Source organism: Wyeomyia smithii, chromosome 2 (assembly GCF_029784165.1).
Source record: "Wyeomyia smithii strain HCP4-BCI-WySm-NY-G18 chromosome 2, ASM2978416v1, whole genome shotgun sequence".
Taxonomy (NCBI): domain Eukaryota; kingdom Metazoa; phylum Arthropoda; class Insecta; order Diptera; family Culicidae; genus Wyeomyia; species Wyeomyia smithii.
The window spans coordinates 197,457,356-197,482,732 of NC_073695.1; the positions used below are offsets into that span (position 1 = coordinate 197,457,356).

At 39.8% G+C, this 25,377-nt stretch overlaps 3 protein-coding genes and 1 long non-coding RNA gene across 5 annotated transcripts; 2 read left to right on the top strand and 2 right to left on the bottom strand.

The window, feature by feature from the left end:
- Window positions 1-680: 680 nt before the first annotated feature.
- On the top strand, window positions 681-2,345 carry LOC129722868 (uncharacterized). 2 transcript variants are annotated; one of them, XR_008727669.1, is made up of 4 exons: window positions 681-802; window positions 860-1,535; window positions 1,595-1,719; window positions 1,783-2,345. It is a non-coding gene; the product is annotated as an uncharacterized LOC129722868 (long non-coding RNA). The 2 variants fall into 2 exon arrangements; XR_008727668.1 differs by having other exon boundaries at window positions 687-1,535.
- Window positions 2,346-7,900: 5,555 nt separating this feature from the next.
- LOC129722865 (uncharacterized) lies at window positions 7,901-8,863 on the top strand. Its single transcript, XM_055676671.1, has 2 exons — window positions 7,901-7,956; window positions 8,013-8,863. The coding sequence occupies exons 1-2, from the start codon at window positions 7,906-7,908 to the stop codon at window positions 8,793-8,795; spliced, it is 834 nt and encodes a 277-aa protein (XP_055532646.1). The 5' UTR covers window positions 7,901-7,905; the 3' UTR covers window positions 8,796-8,863.
- Window positions 8,864-9,497: 634 nt separating this feature from the next.
- On the bottom strand, window positions 9,498-10,364 carry LOC129720320 (uncharacterized). Its single transcript, XM_055671780.1, has one exon. It carries the CDS (start codon window positions 10,362-10,364, stop codon window positions 9,498-9,500), a length of 867 nt encoding a protein of 288 aa, XP_055527755.1.
- Window positions 10,365-22,916: 12,552 nt separating this feature from the next.
- On the bottom strand, window positions 22,917-23,783 carry LOC129720321 (uncharacterized). The gene has a single exon (XM_055671781.1). The coding sequence runs from the start codon at window positions 23,781-23,783 to the stop codon at window positions 22,917-22,919; it is 867 nt and encodes a 288-aa protein (XP_055527756.1).
- Window positions 23,784-25,377: the final 1,594 nt, after the last annotated feature.

Sequence of the window (25,377 nt, forward strand, 5' to 3'; positions counted from 1 at the left end):
ATTACCAACTTTATCTAAAGAATCGGCTGGAAACTTTTCAACGTGTCGTTCAAACGCTTGACCAAATCGTGCAACCGGGAGATTATAAGGATTTACTTTTGGTTAACCTGCTCGCTTCGCGCCTAGATCCGTTCACAAGGAGAGGATGGGAAGAGCACTCAGCTGCTTCAGAAACGGACTCACTAAAGGAGATGACCGATTTTCTTCAAAGGCGAATTGAAATTTTGAAATCTCTACCTGCGAGGGTGGCTGACACTAGGAGTGGCCAGCCTTCTCAACCAATAGGCAAGTTTAGGTTGGTCGGGTCTAAGACCAGCTTCAACACAACACAAACACAAGGTGGCCGTTGTGTCGCATGTAAGGAAAATCATCCATTGTACCAGTGCACAATATTTCAAGGATTGACCGTCACGGAAAGGGATTCTATGCTACGGGCTCACTCGCTATGCCGCAACTGTTTTAAACAAGGTCACCACGCGAAAGACTGTCAATCAAAATACTCTTGTCGAAATTGTAAGGGAAGACATCACATGGTGTCACTCAAACGGTGTTATTAGTAACCGATCACGGGCCCTATCACGGAACGGTAGTGGAGCGTCACATATAGTGGTGGATTCTGTTTCGATGTTGGGGACCTGAGTCACTTCCACTCTTGGCTATCGGAGACACCCATCGAAGAGGCCGCAGATTCAGCACCCCATTAAGATTTTTACCGAAAGTAGAGTTGAATGGGCAATTGACTCCTTCGAACCCTTCAAGTCACGTGGTAGGGACGGATGCTATCCTGTACTACTACAGAAGAGTGAAACAGTTCTTGTACCCAATCTAACACAACTATTTCAATCCAGTTTAATTCTAGGTGATATTCCGGGAGCATAGCGACCAGTGCGGGTTATTTTTATCCCAACAGCAAATAAAAGGAATAAATCTTTGCTAAAATCCTTTAGGCTAATTAGCTTATCATCAGTCATTCTTAAAACAATGAAAAATAATCGGTGAGCACATCAAGTCATCATATCTTTTTAAAACTCCTCTTTGCAAATACCAATTTGCATACCAGGAGGGAAGATCGTCGGTAGCTGCACTCCATACTGTAGTTACAAAACTAGAAAAATCTTTGGCAGCAAAAGAAATCTCACTTCGGCGTTCCTTGATAATGAAGGAACATTTGATAACTCTCAAGGAACATTTCAATAGGTTCTATCTGACATTTGTAAACAAAACCCAATTTTTACGTATTATTTTAAAAGAATTTTTTGTCTTCAAGCTTATTGAAAAAAAAAATTGGTTTTTGATTTCCACAAAAATTTTAGAGTGTGCGATAAAAACGTCCAATTTGAAAAGCAATACAATATCACACAGCTTTCTGATGGAACCTTTTTACCTGCTAGTAGGCCAATCTGTTATTTAAACGAAAACTTTGACAGAAGCAGATTAGACCTCGAAGATTCAATTGTTGCAAAACTGGGTGAATGTTTTTTATCGGTAAAACGTAGTGAAATAAAATAAAATGGAATTCGTTTCGTCTAATCTCGGTAAGTTGAAGACTTGTTTTGGAATTCCTTGAGTAATTTTTCATATTTTGTTATGCTAGATGCCGCAGATAACGCGAACTGAAGTGTTTCGAAAGGAACTTCTTAGAAATTAGACAAAAACTTCTCCGTAATCTTCTGCGTTTAAACGTCCACAGCAGTAGTAAAGAACACCGCCGGACCCCAGGTTTGTTGCGTTATATCGGAATTGTATTTCATTTCTTATTTGTTGACTTTTTTGATTTAACAGGTCATCAATTCGAGACGCGCATACAGCCGAAAGTATAAGCTGCCAACCAAGGGTTCAATGAAGGTCTGCAAAATAATGCTTCAAGCAATGAATAAATCGGGAACAGAAAAATCCGAGTACTAGCCGGGAAAAATGCCACCGGTTTGAATATCGCTGCAAACGATGGCAGATCATTTTCTGTGTATAAAGAAACATTCTGTCGTTTTCTGCATATTCTAGTCATTACTCACGAGAAAAATCGAGTAAACCACATTTGTCGAGTGACTCAAATAGTGCATGTCACACCGGTGCATTATAACAACCATTGTCTGGTGTTCAACTCAATAACTTAGCTTCAGAAAACCGAAGGTAGACTCATGCGGAAAATACGAACGATTGCGGATGGTACCTAATTAAACTAGAGTTAGACCCCGGAAAAAAGAAGAACTTGTGCATATTCTGCAAAATAATCAATCTGCCACCGCCTGCCTTCATGATTAAGTGGGTAATGGATTCCTTTTAATTTTGATCTACAAAGAAGAGTTTGATGTAAGAATAATGTTGGTCAAATAAAAAAAAATATAGAAAGGTAAATAATGTTTTTATGGAAATAAATTTTTAATTTGAATATCATACGCTAATCATAAACATCTATTTTTTCGTATTAAGCCTTTGAAGACATTAAATCAAAGGTCCAATGTGTCGCTAATATTTACTAAGAGACCAATCAGATAGGTCCTATGTGATAAGAAAAACAACATAGGTCCTATGTAACGAAATCATCAATAAAACCTGGAAAAAAGATTTAAAACGTTAAAAAATGCATTGAAGGTAAAGACAACATTCTTTTTTGCACTTAAGATCATAAAAGTGATTAAATTTTATTTCTGTAGAGATTGGCATTTAAAAAACATTTACAAAACTTCAAGTTTATTTTTCTCTGATTAGCACTGATGTCAGATAGGACCTTTTGAAATGTTTCTCTAGAACTCATCTAATGCCTCAATGACTGCTGCAATGAAGAAACGTGGTTTCGACAATTGCCTTATTCATGGGATCAACGAGATGTTATGAAGGAGATAAATATCAGCAAGCCTTGGTAGTTGTTATATGTATAAGTGTAAAAGCTATAAAAGGGTGCCCGCAAGGAGGAGTGATATCTCCTCTACTGTGGTCATTGATAGTTGATGATCTTCTCAAAAAATTGTTAGAAAAAGCTTTTGAAATAGTTGGATTTGCTGATGAAATAATCAAAATTGTTCGTGACAAGTATGATGATATCATCGCAAACCGAATGCAAATTGCCTTAAACCTAGTTTCTTCGTGACGCGATAGGGAAGGCCTAGATGTAAATCCTTCAAAACCACTATCGTTCTATTTACACTTAGAAAAAAAATATGCTTGATGATATTATACTAAAAGGTGAGCTTCTCAGGTAACGTCAAATAACTTGGAGTAATTCTTGACAAAATATAACTGGAATACACATCTAGAGCTGCTCACTGGTCTGGTGGACAAAAACAAGGTAGAAAGGTGCTCGAGACAAGTTGGAAAAACTTCAACGGCTAGCCACCCTCTCAATAACGGGTGCAATGAGAAGCAAACACCTACCAAGGTCTTGGGAGCTCTACTTTTTATGCTTCCCCTGCATCAATTCATACAAGTAGAAGCCGAAAAGAGCGCTTTACGGATCAAAATATCATTAAAGCTCTTTGAGGGTGACCTAATGGGTCATCTATGTATTCTAAAAACTATTCGTAGTAATCAGTATCAGTACTCAACAATGAAGACTGGATGAATAACCGATGAACTAGCTAGACTTGGATCGTCTCATCAGTTTACAGGACCAGAACCCTTCTGTGGTTTATCCGCTTGTTCTCTTAGAATGGAACTAAAAGCATGGGAAACTCTGTAAGTGGAATCCAACTGGACAAATACTTCCATTATTGGTAGGCAGTCGAAGCGGTGATGAAACACCGAACGTTTCTATGACTCGCGAAATACTGGAACTTTCGAAGAAGGATCTATGGACGTATACTGGTTTAATAACAGGGCATTGTCCGAGCCGTTACCATTTGAAGGTTATGGAAAAACTTCAAGATGATACATGTCGCTTATGCGGCATGGAAAAAGAACACTCGGATCATCTGTTATGCCAATGTCTGGCAATTTTTGGCAAGGTATAGGTTTTTTGGTGAGGGTTACTGGAACCACAGAGAATAGACATTCATGTTACTAAAGGGAACTTTTAAAAACGTGTGTAAAAATCAGAATCAAAATACTGTAATACACTAACGACATCTGTTTTGTGGTGCCCCAGTTGTACTGCATAAATATCGCTGTATCGGTATTTTATCGAGCGCCACATAGCGGGAGTATCACCACTTACTGTTTAATGACGGTTGCAAGTTTTTACAAATCTTTTGAAAATAAGATGAAAGTCTGCTTTCTGTGCTGGAACCCTCTGCAATCTGGAGAACAAATCTCAGTACGGTTGTAAGCTTCATACGAAATGTAGGTAATTCCGGACTGGACTAATGCTATTTGTCAGATTATAACGACCGCTTTCAATAGTGATACGTTATCCTCATTTAGCAACATTGAAAAGGGGGAATATGTCACAAAATATCAAAAAATTGGTCGCAGTGACGAAAATACCCAACACGGAAAAAATAGATGTTTCCTATTAAAAGCCACGCTGTTTGTCGAGTGTTTGGGAGCAAAGTTTTGAAATATAACGAAATATAACTAACTTCAATTTTTTTTACAGCGTTGATTTGAACTAACATTTTTTCGGCCTGCCACTGTAGTACGAGAGCAGCCCTTCGAGCCATTTTTGTCTCCGAAGCTGCTGATTACTCCCTTACGATCTCAATCACTCACTAAGTCTTAGTTAAATGTGGTCGACTGAATATCTTTCGGTCATTCAATAAGGAAACGTCACGGTGCTCTCTAATGGTTCGATCACGCTTCACTCCCAGGTTTTTCAAGCTTCAGAAAATATTCCCGGGGCGTTCACCTCCCAAAAGCTTGTTTTTACATCCTGGCACGGTATTGTTGAATTGCACAGCCGCTGTCGCATAGCCAGAATACTTTGAAAAGCTCGCCCTTTTTGTGAATTTCTTTCTCGATAGCATTGCCTGAATCCTGCCGTGTGAATAAATGCAGACCGCTATCTTTTTTTATTCGAGGGACTCCTCGATCATCGTTACTTAGCAATGCAGAGAGGTTTCAGTAGATTTATCTTGTTGATATGAAAAGTGATGCAAGCCGACATGTGCAACGACGCGGATGGGAACCTTCTCACGGATGCCAGCGAGGTGGTCGACAGGTGGAAGGAGTACTTCGATGGACACCTGAATGGCGAAACAGCAAACAGAAGCGGAGCAGGAACTGACCTAGGAGCACCAGCAGCGGATGACCGAGTACCAGCTCCCGATATTCACGAAGTTCTTTGTGAGATCGGGAAGCTGAAAAACAATAAAGCCGCAGGCAAAGACGGACTGCCGAGCGAGCTCTTGAAACATGGAAGAGAGGCGCTGGCTAGAGCGCTGCACTGGGTCATTTCCAGGATTTGGGAGGAGGAAAAACTGCCAGACGAGTGGATGGAGGGAGTTATCTGTCCCATCTACAAGAAGGGCGACAAGCTGGAGTGCCGCAACTACCGCGGCATCTCGCTTATCAATGCCGCCTACAAAATACTCTCACAGATCCTGTTCCGTCGTCTATCACCTTTAACCAGGAGGTTCGTGGGTCAGTACCAAGCGGGTTTCATGGGAGCCCGTGCCACCACGGACCAGATCTTCTCAATCCGACAGATCTTACAGAAATGTCGCGAGTACAACGTGCCCACACATCACATCTTCATTGACTTCACGGCGGCCTATTATACAGTCGATCGAGAACAGCTATGGCAGATCATGCACGACAACGGATTTCCGGATAAACTGACTCGATTGATCAGAGCTACCATGGCGCAAGTGATGTGCTACGTGCCTGTTTCGGGGATACTCTCGAGTCCCTTTGAATCGCGCAGAGGGTTGAGACAAGGTGATGGACTTTCCTGTTTGCTGTTTAACATCGCCCTTGAGGGTGTGATCCGGAGGGCGGGCATCGACACGAGGGGCACAACTTTCACAAGGTCTGTTCAGCTTCTGGGCTTCGCGGATGACTTCGACATCATATCACGTAACTTTGCGACGGCGGAGGAAACTGACGCCCGACTGAAAGCCGAAGCTGGACGGATCGGATTGCGGATAAATACGTCGAAAACAAAATACATGCGAGCGAGAGGCTCCAAGGAGAACAACATCAGCCTCCCAACTCAAGTCTCTGTGGACGGTGATGAGCTTGAGGTGGTCGATGAGTTCGTGTATTTAGGGTCACTGGTGACCGCCGACAATAACACCAGCAAAGAGATCCAGAGACGCATCCAGGCAGGAAATCGTGCCTACTTTTCACTCCGGAAGACACTTCGATCGAATCGAGTGCGACGACGCACGAAGTTGACGCTGTACAAAACCCTGATAAGACCGGTAGTCCTCTACGGGATCGAGACGACAACGCTTCTCGCGGAGGACCTTAACGCTCTTGGAGTTTTTGAACGGAAGGTGCTACGGACTATCTACGGTGGAGTACAGACGGACGTGGAGAATGGCGACGGCGCATGAACCACGAACTGCACGCGCTGCTTGGAGAGAATCCCATTGCACACCTGGCGAAAGTTAATAGGTTGCGGTGGGCCGGTCATGTCGTAAGGATGCCGGACGGCAACCCTGTGAAATCACTTCTCTTCAGCAACCCTGCCGGCACCAGAAATAGAGAGGCGCAGCGTGCACGATGGCTCGACCAGATCGAAGGAGACTTGCGGGTGATGAGACGCCTGGGGAACTGGCGAAACACAGCCCAAAACCGAGCAACATGGCGACAAATTCTTGACACTGCACGAGCCACCACGGCTCTCGTCTGATTGGTAAGGTAAGGTAAGAAAGTGATGCTAGTTAGTCCTGCAAGAACTCGCTGCGGATGTAGTTATCCCTTATTTTCTCCATCAACTTGACTTGAAGTGTTGATGTCAGGTCCGAAAATTTTGGACATGTTTTGATTATTCTGTCCAAGTTTGGTTTAAACACCACCTCATCACCTCATCTCAAAAGAGCTTAGTGTCCAGCTGATTGAACTATCCGTGAACTGTCAACGAGCGAGCACTGCAAAGTCATGTGAGGTCGTACATCTGAATCCGAGGTTCTGCAGCTCTTCAAAGCTCAATCCAGAGGATCGAGCCAGGAAAGTGGATGTTCATAAGAATCTCCAGCGTTTTTATAGTACTGACGGTTAGAGTACTATCTCCTTTTTCTCAATTACCCATTTGTATGATCTTTGGATATCGCTTTTTGCAATCTCGTTGCCTTAGACAAAGTCTGAATGTTCTCACAGAATGGTACTTTGGATCTTTTTTTGGCTTTACGTAGCTCAGCGTTGTATTCAATGAGGGATACCGTATAGGCATCTCTGTTAGACGTGATTTAGGTCATGTAGAACAAGTATGTAGCTTCCCGACGAAGGTTGCTGACTGTTTCGTCCCACCAGGGCACATCACGGCAGAGGGTTCGTTTCGTTAACGGACGGTAACGGTTTGAAGTTAACCTTCCGAGATTCTGTGCTGTAGTTCACTTGCTACGTTGTCCAGTTCAATCGAAATTTGTACTTGAACTAAAGAAATGGCCCTTTCAAAAGCAAATGAACCCGATACCCGAGAACACTGTCGATCATTCATGAGATTATTCAAAACTAGAATAGTAAACAGTAATTACAGAGACAACTTTACGATGACTTGGCGATTTCTCAGAGATGCTTCCGTTTGGTATTTTACGCAAATCTTTCAACATTTCTTTGTACAGGCACCATATTATTGACACAAAATACAGCTAATCAATTTGTCAGTCATTGAACCGTCCGTTCACCGACCGAAAATTTGGGTGTTAATTATTCGGGTCAACAGTTTCAAAGTTACACAACCGGATTGCTGTAAACAGCAAACTGACACATATTCCGTGTTGAATAGTTTATGAACGGGTGTGATTTGCGTATAATATAAAGAAATTCTGTCGCGGTGGGTAAGTATCCACTAGTGCTCAGACCACCATGAAGGCAAGCAGAGGAATAGATTGTTTGGTCATCTTTTCTTTTTGGTTGGTAAGTGAGCTAGGTAAGTTTTAGTTTTTCATATGACTTTTAATTGATATTTACAGAGATTGACTATGGCCCAACAAAATCTGTACCTTAGTGGAGTTCGCCAACAGTTCGGATTAGCTAGCACATCTCACAACCGATTGGCAGATGAGCTTCCGCGGGAATTTTGCGGTCAGACTAATAAGGTTACAGTGTGCGCTAATTGCACCCATATAGCGGTATGCGTTGGCAGTAATTCCCCGCGGTCATGCCCAAATTCACGTCCTTACTGTAACACCTTGGGCGAAGGAGATGCCTGTCTTGCAACACCAGATCCACTATACAACGAATGTAGCCACTCCCCATCCGGAATAACCTGTACGTCACGAGGTTTTTTTCCTGATCCAATCGATTGCCAAAAATATCATATCTGTGCTTCCAATTCCGGCACGTCAGACGTTTATCACTGTCCGGACGGTTACATGTTCAATTTAGATACACTGGTATGCGAGCGGAAAACGGAGAACAGTACATGCTTCAGGGTTAACTGCAGCAGTGACACTGTTCTTATCCCGTACGCCGGAAGTCGTCAACTGTACGCATACTGTGATTTCTCCCGGAATAAGGAAACTCCAACAATTCACATGTTCCGCTGTCCAAATATGGCGGAATTCGATGGACACTTTTGCCGATTTAGGTGCCCCAGCGAGGGAAGGTTCGCTAATAGCAATGATCCAACGATGTATTACGAGTGCACGCGGTCTGGTCCTGAGCAGAGCTTAGTTGGACAGTTGACACGGTGTCGCAAGAATCGATTGTTCAACCGTACTATAAAGCAGTGCGACACAGTAGTGAGTGGGTGAGATTTTTTTTTTCAAATGTGTAAGATAAGAGGTGAACGGGAACAGTGGATGAAATATTGTGATCAAGTGTTTACGACATTTTTAGCTATCTATATAAAACTTATAAAAGATTCATAAGTAGTCTAGACTTTTTCGATATATCACAGTTCTAGCATGTTCATTCGTCCGGAATTTGTTGGTACCATAACCGCGCACAAAATTCCAATTTTCTCAGAGGTGAAGAAAAAAAATCGCTAAAAAAATTACTGAGCAGTTTGAGTTTATTGTCCTCTCCTGGAGCTAATTTGATTTCTATTGGGTATTTTACGAAAGTAGAGGAGAAAGTGATGACAGTGAAGCCAATATTTAAGTGAGCGAAAATTTGTCTCTCTCCTATAATCATGGAAAATTAAAAATTTGTTGGTTTATTAACAAATGCTTTTTTGTGATATTGAAGGAAAGGGGAAGGTGGGGTAAGGGAATAAGTCAAGCTTTATTATGTTTCAAACTACTAAATCGATTACCTTGAAATTTACAGTGAGTTTTTAGATAGCTTTACACTATCATTTACTTTACAAAAAGCAGTACATATTTTTGGACCACCTGGGAGTTAAAAATTTGCTATAAAATATGTGATGTAAGACCAAATAATACATTAGTGGAATGAGAATGCTTTATTTCACGTACAGTTTTGTTCTAACTTCTAAATAAAGTAAATCCAAATCAGACGCAAATCTTTCGGCTGTCATCGAAGCTCTTACCGGAGGGACATTTTTGCAATTTGCTCACCAGTGTGTTTCCGGAATAGTAGCATCGATAGTATTCGTTTGCATTAGCCGTATTTGCGAATGTACCCTCCTGTGAGCAGCTCATAACACACTTCTCCCCATCGAAAGTCGTGCCAGAGCCACAGCTGTACATCACAGCTACACCGTCTACGCACTTTGCGTAGAACACTTTACTGGAGCCGAACGGTGCAAGCAGTTGACCGTCGATGCACGTTACCTCATCACAAACGGCCCCACTTTTGCAGGGAAATACTCCAGTTGAAGTGGTTGTATAGTAGAACGTGTAGCCCGCGGGGCAATCCTGTACCACCGAGCGTTCGTTTAGCGCTGAACAGTAGTGGTAAATACTGCAATTGGTTGCATCAGGGTATATACCCGGTCCGGAACAAATGACGGATCCATCATCTGGCGGCTGCACCGGATCCGGTGAGGTTGTAGTTGCTGGACTACTGGTAGTATCATCAACAAGGCTTGAAGTAGTAATAACGGTGGTTGTTGTTAGGTCTGAGGTTGTAGGCGCTGAAGTCGTAGTTGTGAAAGCTGCGCAGTCAGGTGGAACAGTTAGACTACAAACTGCATTACCCGGGAAATTTGGTATATCAGTGCAGTATTCATCGGGTAGACACTTTGTTGTGAAAGTATATAAATCTTTGACACATATTATCAGGGTGAAACAGTCCCCACATTTAGTAGACGTCTGACCGGTGCCCACCACTACATCACACTCGTTCAATTGACCGACAGAGGGCGCCACAAGAGCGAATAGCACAGCACTGATGTTCAACCAGGAGAACAGCTTCATTTCGACTGAGTTTGGAGCATTTGGATCATAGATTTAAAACCGGTGGCGTTGCGTTGTCCTAGGGGGATAAATCATAAGTTATTATCTGTTTTTGGAAGATAAGCTGTTCGTTGTTTGAGGTAATTTGTTATTCCTCACCACAAAGCAAACAATAGCTGAGTCTGAAATATGGAAACATGAATTTCCTGGAAAAAATGATTTATTTTTGGATCGTGACTTTTGAATTAATTTGCATCTATTAGTAGAGCAGTTTGAACTGTGATGGTATCCAGAGGCGTGTGAGAGCTTGAGGGTTAGGCGCAGGGACGTGTCGATCAGCCAATTGGTCAAAGCTGATCTCCGACGTTAACATTGCAAATAATAATACTTCGGTTGGGAGATACCGTTAGAATAAATAGGATTATAGCGCTAGCACTGTTATTGTCTTGTACACTAGCGGTTGGCTACGGAATCTGTGTCGAAAGAGCATAGTGGGTCAAGTTCTGATGGAATATAGCGCTTTCTGTGTTTTAATAAATTTCTTGTTTTACATCAATGATGATTATGTATAAAATGTTTTTCTTTTCATTCTCTTGGTAATATATCTGCAATATGTAACACAGCCACGGCCATTGGAGGATCCACTCTTCAAGTGTATGTTGTTCTTACTCCATCCGCTCGGTCAGGCTTAAATAGGAAGAGGATAATATGAGCTTGAGCTTGACGACCACACATCCCGAATTTACTCCTACGTGATCGATCTGAACTAGTGAAGTTGCACAAAGAACCACGTATAAGGCTACTTGAGATTAGTTTGCCATTTCCAGTGTACAACAATTCAGTAGCTACCGCTTTGTATAGATCGATAACAGCGCCGGCCACGTCTTTACGATCGTTAGGTTAAGGAAGGATGTTGTAAAGAAGAAAAAGTAACAGTCGTTGTTGTCGAAGACCGAGTTGACCTCTGCATCTCCACGACTGCGACGGAAAGGAAAAGTATGTATCAAATCGAACAATGTTGCGTGCGAAGTTAATTCATTACGAAGGCGAACGATGTGTATCTTTCTTGTCAAACACCGCGAATCTAGGTGAGCGGCGCGCGCCAAGACCATTCGTCATCAGGGGCATCTTAGTATTTGAATATTTGTCTAGCAAAAAACCTAAATTAATCCACCTAGCGGTGAGACCCAGCCTTTCTCTTTCGAACTTATTATTTGTTAAAATAGATTTACACCAACACTTAAAAAATACACCTTGATAATTTCTGCTGGATTTGTTATTCTCTTGTTTTTGTTCACACAACTATACCGAACATTTAAAATATAACATTCACACACATATGAACACACATTAACACATATACATTCAAATACCATTAAAACCTTTCAAATATATGATGCGATTTTGTTTTTGATCGTGGTATAATCGATTTTTACACATATACTGCGTATGAATATTTAGATTGTTTATGTCAACTTTAGTTAGTAGATTTCAAATAATTTATAACTAAATGTTGTTCCTTATACATTAATTTGAACTCTTTAACACAGTTGATATTACTAATCGTTTCTGAGGGGCATCCAATGAATGGGCAAACACCAATCAATATGGGTTCTTGAAACCTGGATTATACCCAGTGGCCAGAATTCGACCTCAAACCCAATTTTTAATCCACTTCCGGTTTCTGGAAAACATCCTTCAATTGCCAAATATAATCCAATATAGGTATATCCACTCTTTGGATTTTAGAATACTGATGTTGTATTTGAAGGAATAATTGGAGCATAGTATTTGAAATTTGACGTAATATTTGTACTAATTAAATAGTTTTTCTATCATATCATGTCCTAATTTCGAACTTTGATCAAAGTAGCTAGTTTTAAACAGCCTTTGGGTTTTGTTTCTTTGTAATTTTGAGGAACAACTTGTTCGTTTGACAGATGTTTTCTTTAAATAAGTCGTAATATCTTTGAGGGAATATACTTTCATTAATTTTACAATTTAACACATGATGGTTAAAATAAAAGTCCAAGTGTGGCCCCGAAGGTCAAACTAAAAAAAATTAAAAATTATAGCTTTTCCTGTGAATCTTTTTCTTTCTAGGGCAACTATTGTGAGCCTTAGAGCAGCATTTTTTTCGATTTTGTCAACCAGTATTATAATCAAATGTAATGGCTACCAACACAGCAACTGAACCTTCAATTTAAAACTAAAATTGTTGAAATCAGTCTTGCCATCTTTGGCAAAACGAGTGAATTTGAAAAAGTTTTCTGAACACGTTTCTTTTCATAACCTTTGAACTACATGTTCAATCACCATAAAATTCGTTATTTAGGGGTTTTAAAGACAGCCCGTTCATTTGATATCTATTTTGTTCGAATCGGTTGTGTAGTTTCTGAGATAATGGAGTTTCATAACTTTTACAATTTGATACATAACAGACAAAGTTACAGTACGATTATAATAAAATTCAATAGGGTCTTATCAGGCAACTAGACCTTCCTATTGCAACTTATTTTGTGAAAATCGGTCCATCCGTCTTTGAGCAAAGTGGGTGAGTTCAAGCAGTCTTAGAAACCTGTTTCTTGTCATAGCCTGATTTTACATTATTATACATAACGGACAAAGTTAAAGTTCAATAACAATTAAATTTAATAGGGTCTCATGGGGCAACAAGACCTTCCATATGACACTAATTTTGTGAAAATCGGTCCAGCCATCTCTGAGAAAAGTGAGTGAGTTTAAACAGTCTTTGAAACACGTTTCTCTGCATAACTTCTGAACCATATGTCCGATCCTTATAAAATTATTTTACAAATGATTAAAAAACAAGCTCGTTCTTTTGATACCAACCAACCTCGAGACTAAAAATCCGATTGCAATACAATTCAATAGGGTCATATGGGGCAACTAGACCTTTCATTTGCAACTAGTTTCATTAAATTCGGTCCAGCCATCTCTGAGAGAATTGAGTGAGATTGGGAGACCGTTACATACATACACACACACATACACACACACACACATACAGAAAATGCTCAGCTCGTCGAACTAAGTCGATTGATATACGAGATTGGACCCTTTGGAGCACTTTTATACTTTTGGTTTTTTCAGTGATTGCTATACCTTTCTAGGAGAAAGGCAAAAGACATTATTCCTCGAGAAAATAAACGAACTCCGGCGAATGCGGTTTTTCGAAACGGGTGCATTGCGTAGTCATTAGATTACACAGTGCAACAAAAAATGACTTTTTTCTGCATTGGTTTCTATATATATTTTTTTTTGTATTTTGATGCAAAACCAAATTTCCCCGAATTTGAACATATTTCAACTCAAGGGCAACAATGGCGCCATTTTGTATTTTTGAGAAATCGGAAATTTTCGATGTTTTTTCGACGCCATTTTGTTTTAAGACCAATTATGAAATTCTAAGAGTTTGTTCACATATTAGCATCTTCTTGCCCATCTATAAAAAAACCTAAATTAATCCACCTAGCGGTCAGACCCAGCCTTTCTCATTCAATTTTTTATTTGTAAAAACAGATTTACGCGAAGCGTTCATTTCAATCCAATAAATGTATATTCCCTCTTTAGGTTCTAAAATATTGATGTTGTAATCTATATATATGAAAATGCAGTCCGGTCTGTCTGTCTGTCTGATCCATATAGGCTCGTAAACTACCGAACCTATCGACGTGAAAATTTGTATGTAGGGGTTTTTGGTGCCGATAAAGGTTCCTATGATTGTTTGAGACCCCTACTGCCGCTCATAGCAAGTCCGTCCCATTTGCGTTTTGGTGCTGATGAGAAAACAGCAATTGAAAATCGTAACACTTTTGGTGAAATTTTGCACTCAAATGCTTTTTCAATCAAGACCATCAACAGAATTTAGCACTGCACTGACAATCTAACACTTTTGCATCATAAAATTCACATACACACCGAAGTTTGATTAAAATTTGTTGAAAATCATAAGCTGGGACTCACATGCGATTACTTTTAGGGTACGTAGCCAGAATGATAGCAAGTCAGTCCCATAGCCAGCTACGACCAGTGATGAAAAACAAACTACTACAAATCGATGGCGGTGCTAAAGCTTGCGTTTGGAATGAATCCATCGCTGGTCAATTCATAAATGACCTACTCTCGTGCTTCATTAAACAAGTTTTTTGTGAGAAGCATAACACAATGTAGCAACTGCACCACTCAAAATAAAATTAGATTTTGTTTTTACATTTGGTACTACTGATAAATTCGAAATCAGTTTGGGTGTAGGAACTTGTTCTTAATTTTCCTGATAGCGGTCACACGTTCGTGACAGGTTCCACGTAGCAGTGGAAGCAAATATGAAAGAACACCTATAGCTTGGGAAGATGTTTGCTGTTAAAGCTAAGAAGCGTACCGAAGTATTTGATATGACTGACAAATTCTTCAAAACGAAATTCACGACAATAATTGAACAATTCTTGCCCACGTCTTTTCATAAAATACGGAAAAAATACGAAAAGTAGCATTAACTAAAGAATGCTTTAACTAACAATACAGTGACACACCTAAAGCGTTCACTGTCAACAAACAACAGCTGAACGAAGCTACTGGTGGAAACTTTGTTATGAAGAAAACATTGTACTAGCTAGAGCCACACGATGTAGAACGCGTAAAATTCAATCAAACCTCCTATCGAATATCACTTGGTACATCCAATTCTAACCCTGAAGACCATAAGTTGTGGTGAATATCACATTTTTCATAATTATTATTGGCTGTGGGGTTAAATTGCGAAGATTTTGCAATGGGACCGATTTGCGATCACTTTTGCTATGGGACAAACCGACTTGCTATTTTTTTCATAGTTCCTCAGAACGAAGTATTCAAAAAAATTTGTTTTATCGAAAGTAGATTTAAAAAGGAATTGATTCCAAAAATAAACGCAAAATTGACAAAAATGCAATTGGGACGGACTTGCCATGAGCGGCAGCCTACCTCTTCTGGAAAGGAGGGGTCCCATACAGATGAAACATAAATTTCTGCACAACTCAAGAACAAACCAAGCAAATGAAACCGAATTTGGCATGTGGATGTTTTAAGGGGTAACTAATATGTCCATAATAGTTAGATGAAACACAAATTTGTGCACATCTCGAGAACTAATCAACCAAATGGAACAAAATTTGGCAGGTTAATGTTTTTAGTGGTAACAAATATGTACATAATGTATTGACACCAGAGTCCCTCTTTTATAAGGGATAAAAATGAAACACAAATTTCGCACAGTTCAATCAAGAACCAATCAATCACCAATCAAGAAAATACAACCAAATTCGGTATGTGAATGTTTTTAGAGGTAACAAATTTGTCCATAATGGTTCGACGCCCCTCCCTCTTCTGGAAGTACATGTTTCTTCACAAATTTCTGCACATCTCGCGAACTAATCAACTAAATGGAACCATATTGGCAGGTGAATGTTTTTAGTGGTAACAAATATGTTCCATAATCGACCTCAGACAACATTTTGGATTGTAAGATGGCAACTTCCGGTTTCTGGAAAACAGCCAAAAATGGCCGATTTCCACCCAATATAATAATATCCGGATCTAGAATAATACACAGGAGCTAAAATCGACCACAGATAGCATTTTAAATTCTAAGATGGCGACTTCCGGTTTCTGAAAACAGCTGAAAATGACCAAATACCACGCAATTTGAGTTTTTCTTTAACCAGTATGCCGTTCAAAATCCAGAAATTGTCTCCAAATGCCATTATGAAATCCAAAATGGCGACTTCCGGTGTCGGAAAAACAGCGCAAACCGTAATGATGCACTGGAGCCACAAATCGACTTCAGACAACATTTTGAATTGTAAGATGGCAACTTCCGGTTTCTGGAAAACAGCCTGAAATGGACGATTCCCATTAAATATGAGTTTTTCTGGAACCAGAAAGATGCACAGAAGCTAAAAATTGATCACAGACACAGTCTTGAATTTCAAGATAGTGACTTCCGGTGTCTGGCAAACAGCCGGAAATGACCAAATACCATTCAATATGAATGTTTTCGGAACCAGAATTACGCCCAGATGACAGAAATTGATTTCACAGGCAATTTTAAAGTTTAAAATGACGACTTTCGGCTTCTGAAAAAAACAGTCCAAAGTGACCAAATATCACCCAACATGAGTTTTTCTTTAACCAGTATCCTAAGTACCATTTTGAAATACAAGATTGCGACTACCGGTTTGTGAAAAACAGCCTAAAATACTATCCAATATGAGTATCTCTGGAACCAGAATGATGCAAGGAGCTAACAATTGTCCTCAGGCACCATTTTGACTTGCTAAATGGCAACTTCTAGGCAACAGTGGGAAATGACCGAATAATACTCAATATGGATATTTCCGTAAACGTGATGATGCATACAAACCAAACATTGACCCTGGACACCATTTTGAATTTAAAGACGACCACTTTAATTTTTGGAAAAACAACCTAAATAACTAAATACTTCCCAATATGGGTATTTCCAGTGTCAGATTGTTGCCAGAAAATCTGCTGAAAATGACCGAATACCACTCAATATGAATATATTTAGAGTTAAAGCGATGTACACAAGCCAACAGTCGAGGATGTTGTCATTTCGGTTAAAACCAATCATTTCAAACGAGTTGTTATTTGACTTTGATCATGTCCTATGGCCGATTGGTTAAGCATTTGCAGACTTTAAACACATCGCAAGGAATCAATGAATTTGAAACGTTCAAATAGTACGATACCACACTTAAATTATGTTAAGGCCACATATATCGATCACACTTAAATTATGTTAAGGCCACATATATCGATTAAATAGTCTTTGAATTTCTTTTCTTTCCATAACTTTTGAGCCACATATCAAATTGTTATGAAGTTTGTTATTTGTGAGTTTGAGAGATGACTCGTTCGTATGACACTAGTAATGTTCAAATAAGTCATGTACTCTTTGAGATAATAGACTTTCGTTGTATTGTTAATAATTTAATACATAACAGTTGCTTAAGTTCGATTATAATCAAATGAAAAGGGAACGTATAGGGCAGCCAAACTTTGAAACCACGTGTTCAATCATAATTCATCAGTTAACCCTTAACTAGCCCGCTCATCTGATATCAATATTGATCAAATCGGTTGTGTAGTTTCTGAGATAATGAAGTTTCGTGATTTTCACAAGTCGGTACATTACAGATGAAGTTACAGTTCGATTACAGTAGAATTCAAAAGGGTCTTCTGAGGCACCTAGACCATTCATTTGACACTAATTTTGTGGAAATCGGGTTAGCCATCTCTGAGTCCAAGGAGTCATCGGAATATGTTCCTTTGCATAGCTGGATTTCACATTTTTAAACATAACAGGCAAACTAATAGTCTGATTGCAAAACAAATCAATAGGGTCTCATGGGGCAACTAGATCTTCCATTTGCCACTGATTTTATGAAAATCGGTACAGCCATCTCTGAGAAACATGAGTAAGATTAAACAGTCTTCAGAACACGTTTCTTTTCATAACTTTTGAACGACATGTTCAATCTTTATGAAATTCAAAACTTAAAGGATTTCCAGGTAGCCCGTTCTTTTGAGACTAATTTTGTTCAAATCGGTTGTGTAGTTTTTGAGATAATGATGTTTCATTTTTTTTTATTTGATACATAACCTCGAAACTAAAAATCCGATTACAATGAAATTGAATAGGATCTTATGGGACAACAAGACCTTTCATTTGCAATTAATTGCATGAAAATCGGTCCAGTCATCTCTGAGAAAAGTGAGTGAGAATAAAAATCTGCACATACACTCACACACACACACACACACACACACACACACACACACACACACACACACACACACACACACACACACACACATACACACACACACACACACATATACAGAAAATGCTTAGCTCGTCGAGCTGAGTCGAGTGATATATGCCATTCGGCCCTTTGGAGCACTTTTATATTTTCGGTTTTGTAAGTGATTGCTATACCTGGAGAAAGGCAAAACAGATCTTAAATCGGACAAAAACTGAGCTCAAAACGGTGATTCTACGAAACCGGTTTTGGCATGGTTTTATTATATTTCACAAAGCGAAAGAATATCGAGCATGTATGAGCATCAATGATAATGCGCTAATATCTAAAAGTGGTAGTCAAATTATGTCTTATGTCGAGTAAAAAAGTCGCAGGAATCGATTGGTTGGTGTCTGATTGACATAAAATGTCAGCAACATATAAATTTTGCCCCAATTCCCTCACAATACTAAAATAGGTTCTCTCGACGTTAGATTACCTTATATAAAATCTGTTCAATGTAATATTAAGAATATCAAGAGTGTAAGCGATAAGGGCGGGGGCCTAGTGTGGTTGGTAACGTCTCCGCCAACCACGCTCGACGCCTGGGTTCGAATCCCACCGCCGACATAGGTGTTGATGGTTGTGAGGTGGCGTGATCCACTCACAACCAACCCAACTGGTCTAGATTCAATCCTAGCCGACACCGGGAGATTTTCTGAGGCGAAAAATCTCTGGGATCACGCCTTCCATCGCATGAGGAAGTAAAGCCGTTGGCGCCGGTCCGTTAATAAACGGGTCGTGAGTTAGGGTCCTGAGTGTGGAGTCGCCTCCCTGGGCGTCGGTGATTGAACACAACAGTGGCGGGTAAGCGATACTCAAAGATAAATAACAATTTTTCTCCCTGGGTCGCCTCCCTGGGCGTCGGTGATTGAACACAACAGTGGCGGAGTAAGCGATACTCAAAGATAAATAACAATTTTTCTTTACATGATCCTGCCCCTTTTGCGGGGAGGGGGTTGCATTACCTATTATTTTGTCACCTTTCTTGTCAAATGACGCGATCCTATGCGAAGGACGTGCACGGAGAAAACATCCACCACCCGAAGCCGGATCAGACGCTGACTCAGACAGCAAAGCTAAGCTTACGTTTGCTAAGCTAAATTCATGTCCTGTTTTTGCAGCGGTTATATATCGCTTCGGCTCCTTATTTGTTATTTTTATATTTTTGAAAATGTGTTTACACTCGAACTACATACATAGAGAGATAATAAAATAATATATGGGTCATTCCATAGGAAGTGTACATGCCACTTGGACACGACTATCACAGATTTTGTTCAAAGTTGGGGGAATTATTCATCTACTGTCTTTTTGGAAAAATCCCAATTTTGGTGTCGGTTGGAATACCCCCTGCTCTCCAGGACCCCCCTCTTTATTGCAAAGTCGGGCAATTTTTGTCGAAAATCTCTTTTTTCTTTTTCTTACAATTCATAGACGTAAGATGTCCGTAAAAAACTGATAGATGATTTTTGAAGAAATTAAACCAAGGAATCCAGAAAAAATAAAAGTTTAGACCGGAAGTGTTGCCAGATAAATTATTTTTGTTTTTGAAAGCTAAATTTACATTTTTCGGCAAATGCAGCCATTTCTTTTAAAATTTGATAATTTCATCGTGTTCCTTGGAAAATTTCACATAAGAAACAACAATCATCCCGAGGTATTATGAGCCAATCTCGAGATATAACATTTCTACGAAAAAAGTTGTAAATTTTATAATTATTTCATTTTATAATTTAAAGACGTAAGACGCCCGAAAAATAGTGATAGGTGAATTTTGAAGAAAATAAACCAAGGAATCCAGAAAAAATATTGTTTTTGTCCGGAAGTGTTGCCAGATAGATTATTTTTGTATTTTTAAATTAAATATGCATTTTTCGGCCAATGCAGCTAATTTAATTTTAAATTTGATGGTTTCATCGTGTCTCTCAGAAAATTTTACGTAAGAAGCACTTACCACTCCGTTATAATATGAGGCAATCTTGAGATATAACATATTTACGAAAAACTAATTACGAAATTCAGAACTATTTTCGTAAAAATGCTATATCTCGAGATTGGCTCATATTACCACGGGGTTATAAGTGTTTCTTACGTAAAAATTTCCAAGAAATACGATGAAACCATCAAATTTGAAATAAAACTAGCTGCATTTGCCGAAATATGCAAATTTAATTTTAAAATGCAAAAATAATCTAACTGGATTTCTTGGTTTATTTTCTTCAAATTTCACCTATCACTATTTTCCGGGTGTCTTACGTCTATAAATTGTAAATAAAATTAATACGAAGTTTACAACTTTTTTCGTAAAAATGTTATATCTCGAGATTGGCTCGTATTACCTCGGGATGATTATTGTTTCTTATGTGTAATTTTCCAAGGAATACGATGAAATCATCAAATTTAAAAAAAAAACGACTGCATTTGCCGAAAAATGGAAATATAGTTTTCAAATACAAAAATAATTATTCAGGCAACACTTCCGGTCAAAACTTATATATTTTTCTGGATTCCTTGGTTTATTTTCTTTGAAAATCATCTATCAGTATTTTTCGAACATCTTACAACTATGAATTGTAAGAAAAAGAAAAAGAGATTTTGAACAAAAAATGCGTGACTTTGCAATAAACAGGGGGTTCCCACAGAGCTGGGGGTATTCCAATCGACACCAAATTTGGGATTTTTCCAAAGTGACAGTAGATGAATAATTCGCCCAACTTTGAGCCAAATCTGTGATGGTCGTGTCCAAGTTTGTGCTTTTTCGTGGTCACTTTGTATGGAATGACCCATATGTTTCATTGAATTATGCTTTTTGTTAAGCATCAAACGTGCGACGTACTTTGTGATGAAGATGCAAGAGCACGGTTATCAGTTATCCAATTTCATACTTTCGCTGCGTTTAGCTCCAAGTGAGATGAAGGTTAGTTCCAAGCCTAGTAGAATAAAGGTTAACTCCAAGTCACGTGAATAAGTGAAAATTTTTTTGCTGAGAGCTATTTTTTACGTAAATAAACTGACAGCACTTCCTGAATAAATTTTACTGACATAAAAAAAAACGTTAGAACAACATGTGAAAGCGGAATATATATCAACAGAAATCGACTGGACAATTAGCATCGTATTGACGATTTGACGGATTCCTTCCATTGTGTTTATGCTAGCAATACTCAGAGGGAGCGATATACGGAGAGAATGTTGTGAGCCAAACGAACACCAAAGGTAACAACACATTGAGAGCTATTATCATCAGGCACAACAAAGGGCGTGTTTACTTTGTTACAATTTGGTTGGCAAATGGTTGGGCACGTGTAATTAGAGATCGTAATGTGGTCATTCACCTCTGTCCAGCAACTCCTATCCCAACCTCCACGTGATGCCGACCGGGATACGAGTAACCTTAGCGGAGATCGGGTAACCAACCCCCGGTGGAAACTGTGGTCGTATGCTGAATGGGAAGGGGAATCGTACGCGGCTGTATCCCCATGTTAGGGGCGGTGTATAACAGCGTCTGACCCGGAGCGAGCGGCTGAATTATGGAATGCTGTATCCCGACAGTTACACCTATGATGGCAGCCCCATCAGCAGGATGTAGGTATCGCGACCCTGGTAAGGTAGCATTACGAAACCTTCCTTCAACCACGAACAACGAAATTAGAAATACGGAACGGATCAATCAGCAAAGACCTAGGCTACGAACACGGAAAAAGATTAAGGTAAACGATAGGAAGTTGGGCACTTGGTACGTCCGATCTTTCAATGAACCGAGCGGGCTGGCTTGCTTGGTCGAAAACTCCAGCGGCAGGGAGTCGAAATCGCAGCGATTCAGGAGGTTCGGTGGCCAAATTCCGGAGAAAGGTAATCGCGTGCAGTGGACCCTATTGCACGCACTTCTTTCAAGTACCACATCTACTACAGTGGCGGCAAAGCAGTGAAACGGGGCGTCGGTTTCTTAGTGCTGGGAAATCAGAAAACAAGAGTCATCCGGTGGAGGCCCGTAGATGACCATAAATGCGTGTTGAGGATTAAGGGAAAATCTTTCAACTACAGAGATTAAACACCTACGCACCGACAAACGACAAATCCGATGAAGTCAAAGATGAGTTCGATGACAAGCTGGAGCGAATCTATGACGAGTGCCCAAAACACGATGTAAAAGTCGTCATCGGAGACGCAAACGCACAGGTTGGGATGGAGGAATTCTTCCGTTCGGTTGTTGGAAGGCCTCCTTGTCAACAAATGAAAACGGCCAAATGTAGCTCCTATTTTCCACGTTTGAATATTCGGAAACACATATGTAGGCATCCAAATGTCAAAGCCTGCTCCCAGATCGATCACGTACTGGTTGACGGTCGTCTCTCTCCTATAATCATGGAAAATTAAAAATTTGTTGGTTTATTAACAAATGCTTTTTTGTGATATTGAAGGAAAGGGGAAGGTGGGGTAAGGGAATAAGTCAAGCTTTATTATGTTTCAAACTACTAAATCGATTACCTTGAAATTTACAGTGAGTTTTTAGATAGCTTTACACTATCATTTACTTTACAAAAAGCAGTACATATTTTTGGACCACCTGGGAGTTAAAAATTTGCTATAAAATATGTGATGTAAGACCAAATAATACATTAGTGGAATGAGAATGCTTTATTTCACGTACAGTTTTGTTCTAACTTCTAAGTAAAGTAAATCCAAATCAGACGCAAATCTTTCGGCTGTCATCGAAGCTCTTACCGGAGGGACATTTTTGCAATTTGCTCACCAGTGTGTTTCCGGAATAGTAGCATCGATAGTATTCGTTTGCATTAGCCGTATTTGCGAATGTACCCTCCTGTGAGCAGCTCATAACACACTTCTCCCCATCGAAAGTCGTGCCAGAGCCACAGCTGTACATCACAGCTACACCGTCTACGCACTTTGCGTAGAACACTTTACTGGAGCCGAACGGTGCAAGCAGTTGACCGTCGATGCACGTTACCTCATCACAAACGGCCCCACTTTTGCAGGGAAATACTCCAGTTGAAGTGGTTGTATAGTAGAACGTGTAGCCCGCGGGGCAATCCTGTACCACCGAGCGTTCGTTTAGCGCTGAACAGTAGTGGTAAATACTGCAATTGGTTGCATCAGGGTATATACCCGGTCCGGAACAAATGACGGATCCATCATCTGGCGGCTGCACCGGATCCGGTGAGGTTGTAGTTGCTGGACTACTGGTAGTATCATCAACAAGGCTTGAAGTAGTAATAACGGTGGTTGTTGTTAGGTCTGAGGTTGTAGGCGCTGAAGTCGTAGTTGTGAAAGCTGCGCAGTCAGGTGGAACAGTTAGACTACAAACTGCATTCCCCGGGAAATTTGGTATATCAGTGCAGTATTCATCGGGTAGACACTTTGTTGTGAAAGTATATAAATCTTTGACACATATTATCAGGGTGAAACAGTCCCCACATTTAGTAGACGTCTGACCGGTGCCCACCACTACATCACACTCGTTCAATTGACCGACAGAGGGCGCCACAAGAGCGAATAGCACAGCACTGATGTTCAACCAGGAGAACAGCTTCATTTCGACTGAGTTTGGAGCATTTGGATCATAGATTTAAAACCGGTGGCGTTGCGTTGTCCTAGGGGGATAAATCATAAGTTATTATCTGTTTTTGGAAGATAAGCTGTTCGTTGTTTGAGGTAATTTGTTATTCCTCACCACAAAGCAAACAATAGCTGAGTCTGAAATATGGAAACATGAATTTCCTGGAAAAAATGATTTATTTTTGGATCGTGACTTTTGAATTAATTTGCATCTATTAGTAGAGCAGTTTGAACTGTGATGGTATCCAGAGGCGTGTGAGAGCTTGAGGGTTAGGCGCAGGGACGTGTCGATCAGCCAATTGGTCAAAGCTGATCTCCGACGTTAACATTGCAAATAATAATACTTCGGTTGGGAGATACCGTTAGAATAAATAGGATTATAGCGCTAGCACTGTTATTGTCTTGTACACTAGCGGTTGGCTACGGAATCTGTGTCGAAAGAGCATAGTGGGTCAAGTTCTGATGGAATATAGCGCTTTCTGTGTTTTAATAAATTTCTTGTTTTACATCAATGATGATTATGTATAAAATGTTTTTCTTTTCATTCTCTTGGTAATATATCTGCAATATGTAACACAGCCACGGCCATTGGAGGATCCACTCTTCAAGTGTATGTTGTTCTTACTCCATCCGCTCGGTCAGACTTAAATAGGAAGAGGATAATATGAGCTTGAGCTTGACGACCACACATCCCGAATTTACTCCTACGTGATCGATCTGAACTAGTGAAGTTGCACAAAGAACCACGTATAAGGCTACTTGAGATTAGTTTGCCATTTCCAGTGTACAACAATTCAGTAGCTACCGCTTTGTATAGATCGATAACAGCGCCGGCCACGTCTTTACGATCGTTAGGTTAAGGAAGGATGTTGTAAAGAAGAAAAAGTAACAGTCGTTGTTGTCGAAGACCGAGTTGACCTCTGCATCTCCACGACTGCGACGGAAAGGAAAAGTATGTATCAAATCGAACAATGTTGCGTGCGAAGTTAATTCATTACGAAGGCGAACGATGTGTATCTTTCTTGTCAAACACCGCGAATCTAGGTGAGCGGCGCGCGCCAAGACCATTCGTCATCAGGGGCATCTTAGTATTTGAATATTTGTCTAGCAAAAAACCTAAATTAATCCACCTAGCGGTGAGACCCAGCCTTTCTCTTTCGAACTTATTATTTGTTAAAATAGATTTACACCAACACTTAAAAAATACACCTTGATAATTTCTGCTGGATTTGTTATTCTCTTGTTTTTGTTCACACAACTATACCGAACATTTAAAATATAACATTCACACACATATGAACACACATTAACACATATACATTCAAATACCATTAAAACCTTTCAAATATATGATGCGATTTTGTTTTTGATCGTGGTATAATCGATTTTTACACATATACTGCGTATGAATATTTAGATTGTTTATGTCAACTTTAGTTAGTAGATTTCAAATAATTTATAACTAAATGTTGTTCCTTATACATTAATTTGAACTCTTTAACACAGTTGATATTACTAATCGTTTCTGAGGGGCATCCAATGAATGGGCAAACACCAATCAATATGGGTTC